At 45.4% G+C, this 16,646-nt stretch overlaps 1 protein-coding gene across 2 annotated transcripts in view; it reads left to right on the top strand.

The window, feature by feature from the left end:
* CGNL1 (cingulin like 1) overlaps nucleotides 1-16,646 on the top strand; it is a 152,508-nt gene that overhangs the window by 67,907 nt on the left and 67,955 nt on the right. For both annotated transcript variants that reach the window (XM_054565369.1, XM_054565368.1), the window contains exon 8: nucleotides 941-1,153. In XM_054565369.1, the coding sequence (XP_054421344.1) occupies nucleotides 941-1,153 (213 nt within the window). The remainder of the gene's footprint in view (nucleotides 1-940; nucleotides 1,154-16,646) is intronic.

The following is a 16,646-nucleotide window of genomic DNA, read 5'->3' as shown; positions in this document are numbered from 1 at the left end:
CAAAAAGTTTGGTAGGAAAGTTTTTTTTTTTTTTCTTTCTCTTGACTCAGGGGAGTCTTGTGCCCTGAGGGGAAGAACATAGATCCCCTGGAAACAGAAAAGAACAAAATGCAGGGGAGAAAAGATAATGGATAGAGTAAGGACTTGGAGCAGGCTGGCCAGCGACAGCTCACTGCGAAGTGGCTTCCTGTTGGGGAGAAGACCTGAAGAACGGAGAACGGGGGTGAGAGGGAGCTGAGGTGGCCATGCCCAAGTCCTGGTCAAGGGTGAAGGAAGGGAGTCCACCAGGGAGGGTGGGTTCTGAGCGTGAGGAGAGCTGAGCGGGCCTGGTGTGCAGATGGCAACGCAGAGGAACACTTGCTGAGCTTTTGGCAGAACACACGTGGGTTTAGGTAATGCGATTTGTCATGGAACTTGTTGCCCCAGTTTTGTGACTTTATGAACTCTGAGTGGCTGAGGAGAAAATGGGAGTATTTTGCCCTGTTCAGATGGAGGGAGACTGGAGCGGGGTCAGCCCCAGGACTGGGGTCATGGATTAAGGGTTCCAGCGGGATGTGAAGTAAGCAAGGTCAGCAAGTCAGCGTGACCCTGTGAAGCAACAATGTGTAATGACCCCATTAGCAAGGGCCACAGACCATGGCCCAGAAATGAAATGGGATAGAAAAGACAGACATGTCCTCTCAAAGCAATGAAAATTAAATCAGTTTCCCTTTTCTTCCTCAAATCTCAAGAAAGCTAAGCTAGTTAAGGGGAATGATGGCCTCTGAGGAGTGAAAGAGGAGAGCAAGGGACGGTTCCATCAATGTGAGGAAGGATTCAGTGCACGGCGAGAGGTGAGAGGGTGGCCGCCCCTCTGAGTGGCCCAACTGGAGGAGAGAAGCAGGGCAACTTGATGGAAATGGTTCATCTTTACCTTCCTGCTCATGTCTCCTCTCTTTAGGAACTCTTACAGGCAAAACAGGACCTTCAAGATCTGCTTATCGCCAAAGAGGAGCAGGAAGACCTCTTGAGGAAGCGGGAGCGTGAACTCACCGCCCTGAAGGGAGCCCTGAAAGAAGAGGTTTCCAGTCACGACCAGGAGATGGAGAAGCTGAAGGAGCAGTATGACGCCGAGCTGCAGGCCCTGAGGGAGAGTGTGGAAGAGGCGACCAAGGTGAGTGCCCCGACCGCAGGCCAGCCCATAGCGGGTGTCAGGAGGGGCAAGGCAGTGTGGCTTGGGAACAGCTAACAGGGCAAGTCGTGTCCTAGACCACTGCAAGCTGTCCTGTTTCATCACGTCATGGAAACAGAGCTTGTTTACAGGGAATAAGCTCAACAGTGCTGCCGTTGACTGTGTTAAGTCTGAAAACTTAAAAATTACTTAGAACATTGTTTAAGTTGTTGCACCAGGTGAGAGTCAGAGGCCCTCGCATGAACTCCAGAAGTTTTGCAGCCCCTTGCAGAACAGAGATCTGTACCCCTCCAGGTGTGCCTAAAGGTCAGGGGCCCATGACATTGTGTGGTTTTGCTATTGGCACAAGACTGCAGAGGGGACCCAGAGTTCTGGAATCCTTCATGCCTGCCCTAGGCTGTTCCTCCTGACTTGTGAAGCCTTTTGTTAGACGTTTCAGGTTCTTTCCTCAGCAAAGGTACAAGAGGGTTAATTGGCTGAATTGCCCAAACCTTTGCAAGATGATTTTTCTCTTAATTGAATTCTTGGCTCTTACAAAGAGATTCTCCTAAATTATGCTGAAGTCTTTTGGTGTCAGCCTCATGTTGGCTGTTGAAAAAGAGAAAAGGCAATGTTTTGAGAGGAAATGCTTTGAAATATCATGCCATCTTTAGGGAAAGAGGGGAATTACAGAGCACGCACGATGCACCGATGCACCGAGTGCAATGTATAGGTCAAAGATGACGAAGAAAGAGGTCTTGCAATGGCTTGTTTACTCTGAGGATTACAGCTGACAGCTCAGAGCTCGCAGGTCCTCCCCTCACTAAGCTCCATAGTGATTCACTGATTTCAATTACAGCACGGTAATTACAAATGACAGGAAGTGAATGATGGGTTTGCTTGTTATAACAATAAAAAGTCTGGGAAATAGTCTGTTTGGGGTTATTATAACTGAGGCAGTTAAAAAGAAAAAGGCCACTTGTTGACTTGCCTATCTTAGATTCTTTTGAGATAGGGTTTCGTTTGAGAGAGAAAACCAAAACGGATTGAATTCTCATTGCTTTTAGGGGATGTCTTTTTTCCACCTCATTTTGCTTGTGTGCAATAGCCTGATGCCCTTCCTAGTGGCCTTTCTATGTTGTTGCTTCATGGGGGACATGCCAATACGCAACTGAGTAAAATGATTCTTCTTTGAACCCATGATATCTGTATCATCTTCAGACATTGCATCAAAGCTTAAGATAACATAGGTAGTTGAGGATGGTGTTCAGGCATGTTTACAGCAATTTCACTGTAAGGAAGACTAAACTGGTACCACACATGGGTCTCTCCCAGACATTATAAATGGGGAAGGGAAGCATGGTAGGTGAAAGAGGATATCTCTGTTGTATGGAGTTGAGATAGTCTGTAGAGACTTAGGCTGTTGCATTTTGACCTTTTCGAAGGTCAGCATTGTATGTTAGGTCACGGCACTTGCATTATGCCAGTTCAAGAGAGGTAACTGCATTGACCCACATCAGTCTGTGAAAGAAACAACAGGTGACTTAGCCAAGGTGTACATCACTGGCAGAGAATGTAGGGTTTCTGAGGACCAGGAAGTGAACACAGAGGGGTTCACCTTGGCATCCAGTGGGTGCCTGCCAGCAAGCCTCTTGGCCCCAGGTCACATTCTGTACCGCTGCCAGCCTCTTTCCCTGAGAGAACAAATCTGGTCATGTCAGCTTCTTCTTTACTAACTGCCTTGGCTCTCCGTTGCCCCAGGCTTAAGTTCAAAACTGTGAGCACGGTAGGCAATAGAAGCCCCTTCTTTTTCTAACTCTCTCTCCAGAAAACTCCATATTCTTTTAGTCCTCTCACATCTTTACATATATGGAATGATTTCCTTCCACTGTTCTGCCTGAGCAAATTTTGCTCGTCCTCCAAGACCCTCCCTAAATGTCCTCTCTTCTCTGAAGGTGTCCCAGATACGGCCACTCCCCTTGGTGGAATCAGTCACACCTTCCTTATGGTTTCTGTTGCACCCTGGTTATTCCTCTACCAGGAATGATTAGTTTGTATCATGCCATGTTGTGATTTATCATTTTGTCTGCTGACCCCATGAGACTCTGAGCTTCTTAAGCACAAAGGCCATATTTATCACTTTTTTTTCCATAGACTAAGATTGGCACACTCAAGTGCCTCAGGGCCCAGACGGGGACATACATGAGTGAAACTCTGGGAGTGTTGTTGAGGTGACAGGGGGGCATGGTAGGGACTGTCACAAGCTGGAAAGTGTATCCTTTGCTATAAGGTCAGAGTTGCCTGTATTGGGCCTATGTTACTTATCTCTCGATTTTTAAAGAGAAGCCAGATAGCTGGATGTTGATGTGAACTCTCCTAACTTTTAAGCAGTGCCTCAAGTTCAAAAAAAAAAAGAAGAAGAAGAATCACATAAAAAAAGAAAAAAGACCCGAACACAATGCATCTGCAGGTCGACTAGAGCTTAGCACAGTACCCAGCATGCAGTCACATCTGTGCAATGTCTAATTAGTGAAGGTAAATGGAGGACAAATTCCCCTCTTTACTGGCTTTTCAGGCCTGGTTTGTGGTTACCACTGGATTTTCTCCAACAATGATGTGAGAGGTCTTTTAGGAAATCTGCTATTACTCTGTGAATGTCTGTGCCTTACTTTTGAGTATCCCTGTAGTTTTTCTAAAAGAAGATTATGAATAAATTTTTATAACTTAAGTTTTGCTTCTGCAGGTAGTTGCTGAACAAATGTGTCAGAGAATGTTTAGTGGAAAAATTTATGTTAGTGGACAGATGCTGCCTTTTTGTTACATTAGTTGCATGTGGATATTATATAACAGAACTTTTTAAAGTATATCTTATTGGTTATGCTATTACACTTTTTCATTTTTCCCCCTTTGCCCCGCCCCGCTCCACCTGGCACCCCCATTCCCTCCAGCTATCCTCTCCCTTAGTTCATGTCCATGGGTTGTACCTATGAGTTCTTTGGCTTCTCCACTTACCATACTATTTCCAACCCCCCCTGTCTATTCTGTGCTTATCAACTATGCTTCTTATTCCCTGCACCTTTTCCCCCATTCTCCTCCCACCCCCTCCCCACCTGATAACCCCCTACATGTTCTCCATATCTATGACTCTGCTCCTGTTCTAGTTGCTTGCTCTGTTTCTTTGTTCTTTTTAGATTCTGTTGTTGATAGTTGTGAGTTTGCTGCCATTTTACTGTTCATAGTTTGGATTTTCTTCTTTTTCTTAGATAAGTCCCTTCATCATTTCATACAACAAGGGCTTGATGATGATGAATTCCTTTGTCCGGAAAGCACTTTATTTGCCCTTCAACTCTAGATGATAGCTTTGTTGGGTAGCGTAATCTTGGATGTAGGTCCTTGTTTTTCATCTCTTTGTATACTTCTTGCCAGTACCTTCTTGCCTGCAATGTTTCTTTTGAGAAATCAGCTGATAGTTTTATGGGCATGCCTTTGTTGGTTACTCTCTGCTTTTCTCTTGTTGCTTTTAAGATTCCCTCTTATCTTTAACCTTTGGCATTTTAATTATGATGTGTCTTGGTGTGGCCCTCTTTGGGTCCAACTTGTTTGGGACTCTCTGAGCTTCCTGGACTTATGTGTCTAGTTCCTTCACCGAATTGGGGAAGTTTTCTTTCATTTCATAATAATAATAATAATTTTTCAATTTCTTGCTCTTCCTCTTCTCCTTCTGGCACCCCTATGATTTGGATCTTGGTACGTTTATACTTGGCCCAGAGATCCCTAAGCCTCTCCTCATTTTTTTGAATTCTTGTTTCTTCTTTCTGCTCCAGTTGACTGTTTATTTCTTCCTTTTGTTACAAATCACTGATTTCAATCCCATCTTCCATCCCTTCACTGTTGGTTCCCTGTATATTTTTCTTTATTTTGCTTTGTATAGCCTTAACTTCTTCCTTTATTTTGTGGCTGTATCCAATCATTTCTCTGAGTATCCTTATCACCAGTGTTTTGAACTCTGCATGTCATAGGTTGGCTATCTCTGTGTCACTTAGTTCTTTTCTGGAGTTTTGGTCTGTTCTCTAATTTGGGCCATATTTCTTTGTCCCCACAATCTGGGAGCCTCCCTGTGTTTCTGTGTGTTAGGTAGAGCTGCTTTGGCTCCCTGTATTGGTGCACCTGTTACATTGTAAGGGGCAGACCCTTAGGTATTTGCCAGGGTGATGCCACCCGCTTAGCTGCCTTGTGGCACTGTATGTGGGGGAAGGGTCAGAGAGGGAACAATGCCACTTGCTCGGCTCTCACCCCATTTCCAGCTGCTTCTTCCAGTAAGCATCTGGCACCCTTCTGGCTACTCCCCTGGTGCTGATTTCCAGAGTGGGTGGGTTTACGTAAGTTCTAGGACCTTGTAGGCTCTTTAAATGGACTCTCCTGAGGAACGTCAGTTTCTTCCACCATGTTAGCCCCCACTGATCTTTACAGCCAGAGGTGACGAGGCTTTATTCTCCTGGTGCTGGAACCCTGGGCTGTGTTGTCTGTCCTGGGGCTGGGATCACTTGCTCCCTCGTTGTCCCTCCAAGTTTTTATCTGCCACATGTGAATGTGGGACCACCAATTCTGCCGTGGAGGCTGCCTCTCACCACCGCCGCTCCACACAAAATCCTCTCCACCCCTTCTACGCGTCTGGGTGAATGTTTCCTCTTTAAATCCTCCGTTGTTGGACATCTATGCAGTATGATTTTCTGGCAGTTCTAGTTTTTTTTTAATTTTTTTCTTTTGTTTTTAGAGTTCCTTCTTATGGTTGTGTGAGGAGGCAAAGCAAATCTACCTATGCCTCCACTTTGGCTGTAAATCTGTATAATAGAATTTTAGGATTATTATTTTAACTACTTGGAAGAGAGTGAATTAAATATATTTTTTAATTTGGTAAAGAACATTTCTTTTTATTTTTTATTTTTCTTTATTTTTTAAAAAAAGATTTAATTTATTTATTTTTAGACAGAGGAAAGGGAGGGAGAAAGAGGGAGATCAATGTGTGGTTGCTTCTTGCGCACCCTGTACTGGGTACCTGGCCTGCAACCCAGGCATGTGCCCTGATTGGGAATTGAACTGGAGACCCCTTGATTCTTAGGCTGGTGCTCAATCCACTGAGCCAACCAGCCAGGGCTCTTTTATTTATTTTTTATTGTATTTTTTTTCCATTGCCATTTAGCCCTTAATATCCCTCTCCCCCTACATTCCACTAAAGAGCATTTCTTAAATCTCCACTAGCCCTTACCCTTTTCTGTCCCCGGGGAAAGGACACACCCACCCACCACTGTTACTAAGAGCTGACGTTGCATTACAATGTTTATTTTCTTGGTAAGTCTTAGGAGGCAGCCCAACCTCCTGTCATCAGTTTTTCTAATTTTTGCCACTGCCCCAGGGCCAAAAACCTTTAAAGTGCTTTTTTATTGTCGTCAAATAACAAAAACATTTCAGCCTGGCCTGAGCTTGAGCACTAAAAGTTTTAAATTACTAGAACATTTGGTGAAAACCATCAAAATCTATTAAGAAGATTTTACAGGTATTCCAAACAGATACTGTGAAAAAATGGTTTTTGTAGACCCAAGTAGCCTCAACCTCAAAAATTTTTTATTTATTTATTTAATTTTAGAGAGAGGGGAAGGGAGGGAGACAGAGTGGGAGAGGAACATCAATGTGTGATTACCTCTTGCATGCCCCCCACTAGGGACCGGGCCTGCAATGCAGGCATGTGTCCTGACTGGGAATCGAACCAGTGACCACCCTTTGGTTTGCAGGCTGGCAGTCAATCCACTGAACCACACCAGCCAGTGTCATCTTTTTAAGAACAGATTGATTGCTCACCAGGGAATTCATGAGTGCCTTGGTTATGTGGGTCCCTCGTGCTGCAGAATGAACTGGGCCTCTCCCACAGAGTGCAGGTGGTGTGGGTCATTAGGTGAGCTCCTCCCCTTCCCTTCCCTCCCCTCCCTTTTCCTTTTCCTCCCCTCCCCTCCCCTCCCCTCCCCTCCCCTCCCCTTCCGGTCCCGTCCTGTCCCTTCGAGAAATGGATCTTCGGGTTGTTAGAAAGGGGAGTCTAGCTATCAAACATTCTTTGAAGGAACTCTGAAGGACTTTGACACCTTATTTCATCACATACTTTTTTTCTGTGTTACATCCTTTTATATTTTTCCCAGTTTTAAAAAGGAAATGTCCTCTTTCTCCTTAGGTTTGTGGCCATGGCTGGAACCCATGTATAGAAATAGACAGTCCGTGGGGATGTGAATGACCACCATCTGGGGGTATAATGAAGTCTGTTCATAGCTGTTAGCTTCTCTTTTTCACTCCCATCCCTGCTAGTCTCCAACTCTTGTGCAAAAGAGAAGCACAGGCTGTTTAGTGTTTTTAGATTTCTCCCAGAAGGCTAAGTTCAAATTCCAGCTCCTGTAAGAACTTCCCTGGTTCCCTCTTGGGCCTTATAGTTGCTGGACCTAGAATTGCTGAACATTTTGTTCTCAGTTTTCTCTTCCTTGTCATGGTAAAGACCGTCATCATTTTCCCACTAGGCTTCCCCAATGTGCTTGGTACTTAATAGGTGTTCAGACAATGTTTGTGCATTAGAGGAATGAATAGAGAAAAAGGGAGATGCCCTTTGAGCCCTACAACCCCAAGGCCAGGCATTATATAGACTCTTTTGTGGTCTCATTTATCAATTAGAATAGTTTCTCATGAAAATGAACAAATCTTATCTTTTGGGAGTATTATCATTATGTTAATGTTGATCTTGAAGGACTGTTTTTGCATCTAAGGACTGCAGGTAATTTGAAGATGATTAGAAAAAAATCCAGTTTATATTTGTGTTGGGTAATATGATTTCTGGTCCTTTAGGCACTTTTAGAATGCATAGCATGTAGCAGTTAAGCAACAAATCTCTTCAGCGAAAAAACTCGGGGGAGAGCAGGGAGGAAAAAGATGTGTGAGATACAGCATATACCAATTTACTTACTGAACAGTTGCCAAGTGCATGATATTGAGCTAAGTTATGTGAGGGTTATAAAGATAAATCAGATAAATGTCCTTTCCAGAAGATGGGAGCAGAGATCAGTAACACTCACGCTGATCACAGAGTAGGACAGGGCAAATGGCCCAAGACCAGAGGAGACGAAGTGCCGTAGGAGATGGCTGAGCTCAGGACCGGGTTGGGGGCAGTCGGAAAGGTTTCATGGAGGGGCAGTGTTTAGCTTGGGCTGTGAATGGTGAGTGGTATTTGGAGGCTGAGGACATCGGGTATGGGCAATGCCTTGCTGTTGGGAAAGGGAAATGTGTGTTTGAGCTGGAGCCTTGTGGCCCAATAGCAGGTACGGTGGTTCCAGATTCAGAGAGACTTTTAAGAGGTAGGGCCCAGATCTAAAGTACTGACCATGTTTGGATCTCAATGAAACAAATCAACTATATAAAAAACAAACAAACAAGAAATGTTTGAAATCATTGGGGACATTTAAATACTGTCTCTATATTTATTGACACTAAGAAATAATGTAAACAAAATTTTTAGGGGTAAAAATGTTGTTATTGTTTAAAGTATCTTAGTGATACTTTAACTTAGTATCTTATTTTAAAGAAACTGAGTGAGGTGTTTATGGGTGAAGTGATAGGCTTTCTGGAATTTGCTTTGAAATGATGCCCTCGGGGGAGAAAGTCAGAGGGGGGAGGGATGAAACAGATTAGCCCTGTGTGGGACAGTGTTAAAGCGGAGTGACGGGTAAGCAAGAGTTGATTATACTATTCCTTCTACTTTTGCTACTGTTTGAATTTTTATATAATAAAAAGTCGTTTTTTAAAGGCTAACCCAGAAGGATTTAAGATAGAAAAGGTAACGTGGGGTGAGGTTGTGAAGACGATTTGAATACCACATAATACTGTGGCAGGTGAGTGGTTTTTAACTGGTGAGGGAGCACTTGATTTTTTTTTTTTTTTTTTCATTAGGGACCTGATAGGGACCTGACATTGCAGCGGTGTGACCTGGAGGGAGGAGAGGTTAGAAGTGAGAAAAATGATTAGAAGGAATGAGAGCAGGTAGGGGCTGAGCAAAGGCAGTACTGCCAGGGGAGACCCCACAGGGGGCGCGGTGATGGGGTGAGGGAGGAAGAGGAGCCCAGCCTGAGCCCAGGGTGTTGCCTCCGGGAGCCGGGAAGGAGGCCTTTCGGGGAATGGGGAAGCCTCAGGGGGCCCCTGGGGGTCGGAGGTTAGTGAACGGCAGGACGGTCCACGACAGGGTAGGGTGGTGAGTGCGTCCACGAGGGTCCGGGGACACTCCTGGGGGACTTCGATGGGACAGAGAGAAGGAGACAGGGAGGAAGAAGAGGAGGACAAAGATGTAGAGGCCTGAAGAGAAGCAGACAGGTACCCTCACAGGAAAGCTTCTAACAGCAGCCTGTTTCTACATTATATACTTATATACTGAGTCTCTGTACTGTTATCTTGTTTTGCCTCTCAGAGTGTACATTATTTCTTACACTATGCCCACATTTTATATTCCATAACCCTTACAGGAATTTTATACAAATTCAGTGATGTTGAAACTTCTTTTTTTCCCTCCAGAATTACTCAAATTATGGCTGTATGTCTGTGTTTCACCCAACACTTTGGAAATGTCACTTAGTCTTATAAAAATGAGTATGTGTTTGGGTGCTCCTTTCCCACATCACCTCTAGGTTTTTCCTTCCCCCTTCCCTGCCAGGTGGTAAATGGGTTTTTGCAAAGCGTTAAGTCAACAGAGGGTCAGGAGATCAAACCAGTGCTAATCCCAGGATCAGTGGAATTGCCTCCCTAAGATAGGGCTAATTCAGTGTAAAATCTCATTGCGGTCTTCTTTGAGGAAGCCAGGTTAGTGAGGGAAACTAAAAAATCCTTATTTCCTCAGCTCTTTAGCTTCAGATAATCAACTTACTCTGAGTGACAGTGGTCGGGAGGGGAGGAGCAGCAGTGTCTGCCGCTGGTGCCCAGGTGAAGGGAAAGACCTCTTTTCTGCGGCCTCAAGCGAGCCTGCAGCAACACATAGTTTTCTGTTGGAAAATGTCAAATGGGAAAGAGTTAGGGTTAAAAAAGGTCTCCTTCCTTTTATTTTTTCCTCTCTCGTTCCCTACCACTCCCTGAAATGATTCTTTTAATAATTGCAGCTTTTAATGCATCTTTTAATAATTGTATGGCCTTCTGCTTTCCGTATTGATTGAAAGCAGCCAAGTGAGATTCCTGGTGTGATGTCCTTGGAGGTTCCTTTGGCTCCCTCCCTCCAAGCCTTAGCTACACCCGCTCTGGCTGCGACTCTCATCCCAGGAGCACGGTTCCCGATCAGCTTCTCAAAGGGCTGGGGTGAACCGGACACACGACCTCCTTCCACGTAGCTGCTGGTGTTTTAACTGCGCTGCCAGAATCACTTGCTGTGGGTTGTAGAAGACAGAGTATGAGTCCCAGACACGCCCATTTGCTTTTCATCAAGTGTTGGAGTGCGGTCTCTAGCTGTGAGGCTCCTGTACCATCTTGTGGGGAGAAAGACATGCAAATATTATGCTGATAAAGTTATAGGCTCTGAGACTGAGGCATATGCAGGGTAAGAGATCAGGAAATGCTTCGTGCTTAAGGTGGCAAAATTCAGGAAGGAAAGAGCACATCGGTTCCATAACTTGACCCCTTAAGTGTCTTTCACATACCAAAATACTTTAAGAATTAGAAAGGAGAAAGATGCCTCCTTTTCCCAGGACCTCTTGAGAGTTTCTGGACTTGGTAAACCTTGAACCTGCTGTCTCTGTACCCAACTCCTTTTAGTAAACGAAGAGTTAATAATTAGAACTGCTAGGAAATTTAAATAGTCTAAAGGCAAGACAAAGAAAGAATGTTGGCCTGGGGGATGAGTTAAAATAGATTTCATTTATTCAAAAAATCAGTTGGATTCCAGTTACAGTTAAGATTTCTGGAGGGTAGGACCTCGTAAAATGAAGTATTTACGAGGAGGGCCTGTACCCTCCCTGGTTAGGAGGACGGCGTGGCGGGGCTCTCCTAGGGGTCTGCGCCCAGGACGCTGGGGAAGTGAGGTCAGCGGCTGCTGTTCTGTGGAGGGCGTGACAGTGCAGCAGGAAGGGCTGATGACGAGGTGATTTAGGAAGGTTCCTCGCCCAGGTATAGGTAGGTAGGACGTTTGATGGTTTTTAGTGACAGTACCTTCAAGCCTCATGGGCATGGTTAAGCAAGAGGGCATTTTCCCACAGTTCCAGTGGGGGGAGGGCGTGTTCGTGTGTGAAAATAGGGCTTTTCAGGACACCCAGAGCACTCAGAGGATCCAGAAGATCACAGCTGCTTCACACATAGTATGAAGAGAACGTCTTGAAACTGAACTGAGTGGAGAAGGAAATAAAAATCCTTGTCCTGGCCTCAGGAAGAGCCACAGAATAGCCCGGTCTGAAAGTCACGCTGTCTGCGCCTCGCCTAATGGGCTCGGAGCCCGTTGGGAGGTGGGAGGGGAGTGCCTGGCCGCTCCCCCTGTAAGGCAGGGACCAGGGGCTTTCCCTTGAGGCTTAAATAACTCAAGAGATTTGACGTTCAGTAGTCACTGTCAACTCCTAGGTGTTAGGGATGAATTCTTGAGGCATATTTTGGAATCTCCATCTATAACTAGTTTACTTATAGTCATTAATTAACTAAGCAACTATCTATTGAACATTTCATTTTTGCCAGGCACTGTGCTGGGTTGTTGGAATAAATGGACCAGGGGGCAAGGCAGACATTGTTCAGTTAATCACATGTATAAATGTGCCATTCAGTTGTGATAAGCACTTTGAAACAGGAGGCAGGGGAAGCTTCCTTGAGGAAAAGGAGGGTGGAGATCTGAAAGATGAATCGGAAATGACTGAATAAATAAAACCTCACCGAATGTTCCAGGCAGAAGGAGCAGCATATGCAAAGGGCTTGTGGCAGGAAGGAGCGTGGTCTATACAAAGTGTTGCATGGACACCAGTGAGGCTGGGCTGTGGAGGGCAGTGGGGTGAGACGAAGTTCCGCGGGAAGTAGGCGCCAGCTCATGCAGGCCTGTTTGTGCATCTGAAGGATTTTTTTTTTTTCTAAGAGCGATGGATGTCATGAGAGACTTTTAAACAGAGAGAAAGAGCGCGCATGTGCACATGTGTGACATGAACAGACTCCTTCTGGGGGAAAGAGTCTGCTCTGGTCTTTACAATAAGAGGGAGTGCCCCGGGATGGTATGTTCATGCTGCCGTTTACGATGGAGGCACGGGCTCTCTGAGGTCTCCCTAGTGATATAGTTCCCTTTTTAAAGGGTTATTATCTGCCCCTCTTTGCTGAAGGACAGAGAAGGGAAGAAAGGGTTGTGGAAGGCCTCCTTTTCTTTGTGAGGTTTTGCTTGTTGCCGAGTGGTGAGTGCTGGCCGCTTCAATTTGTAAATTGTGTCTGAGCCAGCGGACGAGGGTGGATAGGGGTCCTGGATGAAGGGAAAAGTTAGGTGTGTTGGTGGGGAGGTCTGCGGGAGGAAGGTTTTCATTTCTTTCTTGTTTAATAAGGCTGTTAGGTCTCAGTGTCTCAGTGCTGGAAATACCTTTAAAAAATTTGTAGAAGTTGAGAGAATAAGCTGGCAGGGTGCTTGCTGATCTCCCCAAATGGAACAAATGTTATGAGATCTCCATGGACACCACCCAGAGTTCAAGAGAGCGAGCAAGCAGGAGCGATGGCCACTCGTTGGGGCCGGCAACCAGACGCATTTCCAGGTGTGGATATGGTCGCCCCTGAGAACTGGGCAGTGTCATGAGAGGGGCTGTTTTAAAAAGCTAAGGACTGTTGTTGTCACTATAATATTGTAAATACTTGAATCTTCAACATCTGAAAGGAAAACTGCTTTAATTTTATCATCAGACATTTTACTCAATCTGTGTTATATTGTCTCTGATCCTCTTTACCCTCTCTGACCCTCTAAACTCACCGGATGAATATTTTTCTAAAGACTTGCCAAGACCATTAAGTAGATTTTTACTAGGTGGAAAATTTCAAGTAATCTAGTGGATTACTTTAAGCAGCAAATGGAACATGTCATAAGCTCGAAATCCATTCGCTAAGAAGCACTGTGAAAACAGAAGTATCTACAATGCCCAAGCAAAATCAGGATATGTAGGCATTTATGGGAGCCAGGCCCTGGGACGGCCCTTGTGGCCTGCTTCCTGGTACTCTTGCTGCTTGCAGCTCCTTCCCATGTTGCATAGGGCTGACCCACGTGACCAACAGGAAATGGAGCGTGACTTCCAAGTCTAGGTCATAAAAGACACGTGGCTTCCTCCTTGCCTCCCTACCCAGAAAGGTATGCCTTGTCGCCCATGCTTGCTGCCTCTGGGCCTTTGCTCTGTGGTCCCCTCCAGTCTGGAGTCCGGTGTGGTGCAGCAGGCAGAGTAGAGGCTTGCCGTTAGAGGACAGGGGCCTATTTCCATTGCTTACTAGCAGGGAGCTCTTCTGGGGGGAGGGGAGGGGAACTGGATGTTATTTTGTGAAGTAATATCGCACATGACTTTTAAAAAATTCAATTCTGTGTATCAATCGCCAAAATACTCTGATTCTCTCACCCGTTTCAATGCCGGCAACCCCCGGGTGTGTTCTTTGGAAGATAATCTATGTCAGCGGTTCTCAGCTGGGAGTGATTCTGCCCACTCACCCCGGGAGACATCTGGCAATGTGTGGAGACACTTTGCATTGTCACAGCTGGAGGAGGAGGGGTGGCATCTAGTGGGTAGAGGCCAAGGATGCTGCTAAACATCTTACAATACACAGGACAGTACCCCCTGCCCCTCTCCCCTCTAAATGTTGCTGTTGCAAAACTGGGACCTATGTATACAAGTGTGCGTATATATTTGTGTGTGCATGCGTATATATATGTGTGTGTGTGTACACATTCTTTCCTTTTACACAAATGACTGCTGTCTGACCTTAAGCATAGCTGGTGAGCAACAGAGTGAATGACTGTTTTTGGCAAACCTCATCTGTGATTCCAGAATCCTCTTTCCCCAGTTGGGAAAATAATACCAACAGCACCCGTCTCCCAGGATTGTACATATTCTAGCCTCATCCTGTGTCCTCCCCCTGGACATTTCCCTATGTCTCCTTGCAGTCCCTCTGCCATCTTTCCTGTTTCCTTGCTCATATTAGCTATCTATTTTGGTATCTCTAATGTCCTTCACCACTCCCTATGCCTCGGCCTCTGCCAGTTAAAATCCGGCCTATCCTGCCCTGACCAGTGTGGCTCAGTTGATTGGGCATCGTCCTTCAAGGCAAGTGGTTGCTTGTTCGAATCCTGGCTGGGACCATATGCCTGGGTTTTGGGTTTGTCCCAGTTTGGGCTCATGTGAGAGTCGACTGATCCATGTTTTTCTCTCTCACATTGATGATTCTTTCCCTCTCTTTTTCCCTCCCTTTCTCTCTCTCTCTGAAAATAAATAAATAAAATCTTTAAAAAAATATTCCTGCCTGTTCTTCGGGGCTGAGCTTAAATGCTCTCTCTTCATATGGTTCAGCAGCTGCTATCCTTTCTCCTCAAGACCCTCAGAGCCTTTTGCCCCTCCCATAGCATTTATTGTGTTTTGCTTTGCCCGTAGTAGTTGTGAGCGCGCTCAGCCTATGAAGCATTGTGCAGGAATGGACAAGGGGGTCTCTGGTCTCCCACTGCCTAATCCTGAGACAGGCAGGAATGTGTCGATGCTGCTGATTGGAATGCTGAGTGATCGGCATCCAGGCTCAGAGAGGCTTTTATGCAGCATGTAAAGCAGAAATGCAAAAAGGGGTGCCTTTGCTCTGTATCCGTGGGGCAGGAAAAGTTCCTAAGAGAGGATGAGGCTTGGACTGAGTCTTGGGAGCAGTGAGAGTTAATGAGGTGACCTAGGGGTGGGAAAGGACATTATAGACAGAGGGAAGTTCATAAGCTGGAACATGGGACATGTTGGATTATTCTCTTTGGATACTTTAGGGGTAGCCATTTTCCTTATTCATTTTTATATCCTTCATAGCCTTATCCTAGGCAGTTAATAGATTTGTGTGTTCATGTTCTTATTCATTCAACAAATATTTTTGAGAGCTTTCTGTTTTTCAGGTACTGAACTGATGATACAAGTGGATTAAGCACATTGTTGGTGGCAGAAGGATTGCAATAAAAACCATTAGAGTGGAAGGTGGCTTCTGCAATTATCAGATGTGGTTTAGTGAGGCTTGAGCTACAGATTAAGTCATGCGTTCGTGGTGAGCACACGTTAGGAGTCTGGAAATGTGTGTAAGAACAGGTCAGAGGCAGATGTGATGGAAAACTCCTCCTGCCCCAGTGACCACTAGGGAATGGAACTCGTTTGAGCCAGCAATATTAGGTTGGTTTCATGAAAGACAAAATAAAGGGCACGGTGTTTGTTCAGCAGGCTGATTACAGCAGTTTTCACAGTAATGAATACAGTAATGTTTTGTCAGCGGTGGATAGGAGTTGGGTGGGAGAGGTTGGTTCCTTTTCTAGGAAATTCCAAAGTCATGGATAGGCCTCATCTTTGGGGACTCACAGACGAGGGGGAGAATATGGCCAAGTACGCATATTTCTCCTTTTAACACTTCCCTTCTTTTTCTTTCTTTTTGTTTTATTTGTTAAATTTCTGCACATGTTTCTCAAGTGTGTGGTCCAGAGAGAAGAAATACTGGCTGTGTCTGGATTTAGGAAACTCTGAGTCCACTAATAGTTAGAAAAAAGGTCTGGATGTGCTTCAAAGACTTTTTGGAACAAGACTTAGGAGGTGGCATTAGAGATGGATCTGAACGTCCTTGAGCAGATGTGGCATAGGAGGATGTGAAAACTTTGTCTCTTCTGTCCCTGAATTGTCCAAGAGCCTAAAGATGTCTGTTCTGCACCAGGGAGAAGTGTTGGCTGAATGACAGCACAGGGAAGACTTAGATGCCAATTTAATTGGAAAACATAGAGTTCTTCATGGCTTTGGAGCGAGAGCCAAGGCATTAAGAAGCTCTGGAAAATAGGCAGAGGGCTTGTCCTGTAGCATCCATCTGGAGAGGTTTTTAGAGCCAGTTGGATTTATAAATATGACTCCGAACTGGAGTCCAGCACAGGCCAAGGCCACAGAGTTCTCTCTGCCTGGTCAGGCATTTGTCTTCTCTGTCTCTAAGTACGTGCCTTTGTGTGAGAAGATTCCCACTGCTTCTTTGATACTTGGTTTCTGAGACCTCAGGATGCCAGACACCTACCCGGCCTGCTGGGCTCCCTTCTACCTATCCTGTTGAGTACAGTGTCTCTTGTGGTCCCAACTCACTGCCGTTTCCCATGTTTGTCTTAGTGACCCTTCAAGGCAGAAGCAAACGCTTGTGCTGTGTACCATGAACTTCCTGTGGCCAAACTGGAGAGAGAAGGGAGCTGGCAGGAGGTGAAATCTGCGGCTGATTTGGGCCCAGCAGAGAACCAGGGTTAATAATTTAC

Source organism: Pteronotus mesoamericanus, unplaced genomic scaffold (assembly GCF_021234165.1).
Source record: "Pteronotus mesoamericanus isolate MK-2021 breed Mesoamerican mustached bat unplaced genomic scaffold, CSHL_Meso_final contig_164, whole genome shotgun sequence".
NCBI lineage: Eukaryota > Metazoa > Chordata > Mammalia > Chiroptera > Mormoopidae > Pteronotus > Pteronotus mesoamericanus.
The sequence above is the reverse complement of the archived record's forward strand: the minus strand, read 5'-3'. Positions and strand labels throughout refer to the sequence as shown.